This window comes from Xiphophorus maculatus, chromosome 14 (genome assembly GCF_002775205.1).
Source record: "Xiphophorus maculatus strain JP 163 A chromosome 14, X_maculatus-5.0-male, whole genome shotgun sequence".
Lineage (NCBI taxonomy): Eukaryota > Metazoa > Chordata > Actinopteri > Cyprinodontiformes > Poeciliidae > Xiphophorus > Xiphophorus maculatus.
The window spans coordinates 12,556,604-12,562,754 of NC_036456.1; the positions used below are offsets into that span (position 1 = coordinate 12,556,604).

A 6,151-nucleotide genomic window follows, 5' to 3' on the forward strand; every position below is an offset into this window, starting at 1 on the left:
GCGAGCCAACGCGGCGTGTGACGTAAAGACGTTCCCCCCCCTCCAAGTTGTTTTTTTTTTTTTTTACGTGCTGCCCCAGCCGTGCTCCCAGGTAGGGAGTTCAAAGAGTGCCAATATATATATTTTAAAAATGAAAATAAAAAATAAAAAAGATGCCGTATCAAGGTGAAGAAATCCTCAGGGATAGTGGAAGGCTAATAATAAGTTCAGGGGTGTCCAGACATTTTGTCCATTTTTTATTCATTAAAAAAAATCCAAAATTCAATTTAATGTGTTTTATTTTATTTTTACCTGCTCGCAATGAACTAAGCAGACAATATTTTTTAAAAACAGTGTTTGATTTTTACAGAAAAGAACCCCAACTTTAAGTTTGGGCACACAAACAAGGAATCTGACTGAGATTCTGCTTTGCTCCAAATGAAGACATTTGGAACATTTTTAAAAGCAGAACAAATCGCGGCAAAGACTTTGGTATGTTTGTTTTCTAATTGCAAATCAGGCATGCAACTTTTCTTCTGCGACAAGAACAAAAACTGGGTCACTCTTTCCTTCAAAACAGTTGCTCTAAATAACCACGATTAATCAAAAGCCGCATCTATGTCTGATTTAAAGTAGAATTTGCTGGATGTTTGTGGTCCTACCTACTACAGCCAATTCATTCACATCTGCTAGTAATTTTTTTTGTTTGTTTCAAAACTTTTGATAAAAAAAAATACAGATAGTTTGACAAGGTTATTTACTTTTCATCTTTTTGTCTTTAAGTATTTTATATGCTTTACAACTAAAGAAAGAAAAGTGTGCCATTGAATCTCATTCAGAGTCTGTGTATATAATTGAATGTTAATACATTTTTTTACAGTTTGAGGATATTCTTTCCTGAATTGTATTTTTAATGCATTTCACTTGATAAAGATATATATATTAATAAACTTTAAATCACTTTTTTGTGTTTATCAACAGTTTACTAAATAGTTTGGAATTAAATAACTTTTTTTATCATGTCTGATTACTAATTGCTCAAAATGTAAAACAACTGGTCAGAATCAGGATTGCTGTAAAAATGTTGCATCCTGGGTTTGGATAATACCCAGCCATTTATGGTGTAGAAATACAATTAGCTTTTTTGGCGGGGGGTTAAATATATTTAACAGACATTTTAAGTACAAAGACTATGTAAAGGGGTTTAAAATATATTTATTGAATATTGATTTCAATAAGAACTGAAGTTGACAACTGCAATTACCAAAAAGGGAAAATATGTTCATACATAATATGCCTATATTGATCTTTAAAAAAAAACTTTTGTGTCTAAATAATGAAGGGAGAACATAAAATGAATCGGGGTAATAAATAGCATCTACCAAATGTCCTTCTGGTGGGTTACGTTTTAATGTCTACTGTTGCCAGAAGACAAAAAGAACAACAACATATTTTTTACTGTAACTATCAAATATATACCAGAAGAAAATATATTCAAGCAGTAGTCTGTGCCGAATGTGGCATTAGGAAAAAATGACACTCTAAGGTTTCTCTTAGAGTAACAACAGTTTATTGGTCCTCACCAGTCGATACTTTGGTTATACCCAGGTGTATGGCTACTGATAGTTCTGTTACAGACATGAGATGATGGTGTTTTCATAAAACTTAAACTCACTAAAAAAATCTTTTAGCTCATTCACATAAATTAGCAACAAAATCTTGAAAATCGCTTACAAAATTACTGTTTAAGGCAATACGCAATATTAATGCAATATCCTCCTTATAGCACCAGATAAAAGTGTGTTTTCAATCAATCATCTGCCTGTGTTGAATTTACTAACTTCCTATAACTGCTAGCTGTGCTGTAAACTAACGGCTCGCACATAAAGAGGAACAAGTAAAGATTCAGGAGCAGCTTATAGTTAATATGAGTTAAAATACTTTCAAATTAAGCTTTTTAATTTCATCAGTGCTGTTTAACCAGTTTAATTGGAGAAATAATTATAATTAATTAAATGTGTTTCTCTTAAACAAATGAAAAACACTCAAAGCACAAAATACACACGCACTATACAGAAAAAGGAAAAGTAAACACAGGAGGATTATCCAACAATTACATTACAGAATCAGTACTGCTTGTCAGAAACTGCTGTTCATATTCATATTGTTCACCTCAGACACTTTTAAATGGGTCCCAGACCAGATAAACATTGTAGTAGTACTAATAATAATCATAATAATGGTGATGATTATGACAATTACAATAATAGCATAAATGAACATCTTTTTTTTTAAAAAACATATTCCTTTAGGAAACTTTGCAACATTTTGTGTAGGTGAGGCAGGAATCCTTGGCAGAGCAGTTCTGGTACAAATCTGTCCTGTGTTATAATATTGTCAAGCATCACATGTTGCTAAATAGGAAGTTTCACTTACTGGTCACTTCATTAGGTACACATCTCTAATTGATTCTTCACTAAGACTGCAAATCAGTTAATCATAAAGGCATCTAGACCTAGTGTAGAAGATTTGCGGAAGTTCAGAACGTGGAACAAAGAGGTTTAAAGTGACTGAATGTAATTTTTTTGGTGCTTGCTATTAGGGTTTTGATGCACAACAGAGAATAGTTTGAAAGAAGAAAAATATCCACTGAGAGGCGGTTGTATGGACAAAAAGGCCTTGATGTCAGAGGAGAAAGAGCAGAGTGGTTCCAGATGATAGAAGGACAACAGAACCTCAAAAAGCCTCTTATGAACTTCTTTTAATTGCGCTAGTCATCTCTGGATGGACACAGTGTACCCATCTTCTGATGGCTACTGTGTTCTCATCAGTAAAGCACTTTTGGGATGAACATCAGACGCATCTGCAGCAGCTGTCATGATATAAAGTCAATTTAGACCAAAACTCTCCGAGGAATAATTCTTGCGAAGTGCATCTAACAAAGCGGCCAACTATGTCAAAGAACAGATGTGTAGAGCTTATTACAGTCATGTGACACTAGAGGGAGCTCTTCATCCATGTAAGAAGAAAAAAAAAGGAGCGATAGCACCAACCATCCACAATGAGGTATTTAAGTAAATCTTCATCAGTCTAAACAGAAATCACTCACATATTGTCTTTATGTCAGGAGTATCTGCTGCCAAAGTGACCCCACCCACCCACCAATTAGAATTTCCTGTTGAACAAGTGCGGTCCAAACACCACGCCGACCACGCAGGTGATCACAAAGAGCACCCAGAATATGACGGCCAGCAGCTGCACGCACAGCAGGGTCCTCCGGCTCTGCTGTATGACCCCCTCCTCGCCCACCAGGTCCGCGGCCGCTCCGTACGGCCTGTCCGGGTGCATCTGCTGCACCTGCAGGCTGACGGTGGGCAGGACGATGAAGCGGCTGTCCCTGCCGCCTCCGCTGCTGCTGTTGGCGCCCTCCAGAGAGAGCACCACTCTCTGGGTGACCGTCGCCACGCGTGTGGAAACTGTCGCCGGCATCCGGAAGGCCGTCACGCGGGGCAGCCTGCACATGATTTGGGAGTTGCAGGGTAAAGCGAGGGCGTTCCCAGTGCGCAGAGGGGTTAAATGGCGGCAGAGGGGACAGGGAATGGCTTGTGGGCCGCCGCGGGGGTCAGCGGGGTCACAGGGGTTGAACTGGATCCTCTGCAGGCACTCTGTGCAGAAGACATGGAGGCACTCCAACATCCGGGGGCTTTTGTTATACTGGTTGTACTCCTGGTAGCAAATGGGACACTCTAAATCTACAGCCTCCCCAGGGGTGGTGCTGGGGCAGGGGGCTGCACTAACTGGTTCCCCCTGCTGGGACCCTGGAACAACGTCCTCTGGCATGCCTGGAGGACGGATGGACACAGCTGAACTCTGAGGAAAGGTTTGACTGAATCTTTTCCAAAAACTGGGAAAATCTGTAATGAGAAAAGTAGTTATAAGTGTTCCAGGAAATTATAGCTGGAAGTGTCCCAGCATTTGCTCCCCATGAAGGACTTCTTTGTTTATACAACTTAAATCAACAGATTTGCATCATGAGTCACAGCATTCCCCTTCTTAGCCCCTCCACATGCTGGGTGTGTGTGTGTGTGTGTGTGTGTGGGTGTGCGTGTGCGTGTGCGTGCATGCATGACTGCACAGGATGGGGGAAAATAAAAGAAAAGGCGGAGTTGTGAACAAAAACTAATAAGTCACTGAAATCCTTTTCCACGTGTATTTGTGTTGGAGCACGTTCACTGACTTCTGGTTTAGTCATCTACAGGAATCGTCCACTGACTCATTGAACATAAGAAATCTTGGGGGAAGTACAAACAGTTTGAGAAGAGCTGCTAAAGGGGACTTGTGTGTTGTGTGGTTTATAATTACTGGAAATGGGGAAGTTCAGTTTTCAAGTGGATCTGAGAACAACAGAAAGAATCTGGTCATTTTTGCTTCTTTGATTTTGGTGCAAAAAACGTTTGATTTCCAGTTTGTCAAATTGTCTCGTTTTCTTCAAAAAAAGATCTTGATCAACAGTGCTTCATGAAAGGTCATTCAACATTTTTCTTTAGGATTGGTCAGCTGTCCTGACCATTTCAGAATATGAATGTGCTCAAAAATAAAGAAACAAAACTAGAAAAAGAAAACAAAATAAAAAGTGTCAGGCTTGGCATGAACACTGTGTGAAAGTCACCATAAACAAGGTGGGGGAACCAAAAAACATCTGACTTCGTACTTCTTTCATTCTGTTAAATTTTGAACTACTTATTCTTTATTATTATTATTATTATTATTATTATTATTATTATTATTATTATTATTATTATTATTATTATTATTATTATTATTATTATTATTATTATTATATTAATAATATTAATATTTGTTCTAAAATACTACTTTCCTTCTGTTAAACATTCTTGTCCTTAATATATTTCATGGGTTTTTAAAGAAATTGTACAAACCAAGTCTTTATCTCATTCCGCTGAGGCTCAGTTAAAACTTGTCTGCTAGCTTGTCTTTTATGTGTTGACACAGTCCAGAGTCATCCATTAGTTTTGGAGCATGTGTGCACAAATAATGTAGAGATCAGCATAAACTCATGATGTTGCATTATGTTATGGTAAAATCTTAATGTACTAGCAAAAATGTGAAATAGTAGCATCTGAAAATCATGTGGATGCTATTTTTGCATTTTCCCCCGTAGTTATACATTCCTGAAAACAATTCAGAATGACATAACTCAGATTAATACTGAATCCTGTCCAAATCCACCAGATTCACCACCACAGTTATTACAGCACACCTCCAACATCCGATCCTGCTAGAGTAAAAAAAAAAAACTTGCTCTTTTATGCTAGTGGCAGATCATTACTCTCTAGCTTTTGTGGATATTTACATCTTTTAACTATATTTTCTTCCACAGAACACCACCACTGACAACTACAATGAAATGATTGCTTTTGGAAGAGATTACTTCATCATTTTAACCGGTGTCATGTTTAATATGTAACTTAGCTTACAGTAAAAACTGTGCTTGCAGACTTCACTGAGCTTTTGCACCGACTGAATGGAAACACGACAAGTGAGCCGGCTGTCAGATGAAATAATGGAAGGGTTCGCATATGTTCTTCATTATCAGCAACTAAACGGGGAAAAGTGGGTCCCCGGGGCCTAAACATGAGCAGTCACAGACTGTGAGGTATGATTCAGTGTTTGGTAACTGTCAAATGAAAAAATAAGCCAATGGGGTGACTATCCAAGACAAACAGGAACATTGCAGTCACTGGTTACATAAGGCCACAGACCTGGAAAACAAGGATTTATTTTCTCTTTTACCAAGTAATTTGATAAAAAACTGCTAAACTTAAATAGTTTGCTGTTGTAGGAGGGATTTGAATTCTAGAGGATTTACGGACCTCCAGACTTTATGGATCTGTTCCCATCACAGAGTTGTATTAGTTTCATTTTTAACAAGCCAGTCTGACTTAACTCTTATCTGGGAAACAATAACTACTGCAACTTTGTTTTCATATTCAGTAGATTCGGCTCATTCACAGACATCCTAAATATGACTTTTCTTCATAAATAAAAACTGAATGGACACATTCACTGTCAAAAATTACTTAATGCTTCATAATATATAGTAAATTTGGACTCTTAATAATTCAAACACCTTGTAAGCAGCTCCAGGTGA

The 6,151-nt window shown here is 37.7% G+C and overlaps 1 protein-coding gene across 1 annotated transcript; it reads right to left on the reverse strand.

Moving 5' to 3' along the window:
* Positions 1-2,749: 2,749 nt before the first annotated feature.
* LOC102224170 (E3 ubiquitin-protein ligase rnf152-B-like) lies at positions 2,750-3,819 on the reverse strand. The gene has a single exon (XM_005804798.2). The coding sequence runs from the start codon at positions 3,817-3,819 to the stop codon at positions 3,145-3,147; it is 675 nt and encodes a 224-aa protein (XP_005804855.1). The 3' UTR covers positions 2,750-3,144.
* Between the last annotated feature and the right edge of the window lie 2,332 nt (positions 3,820-6,151).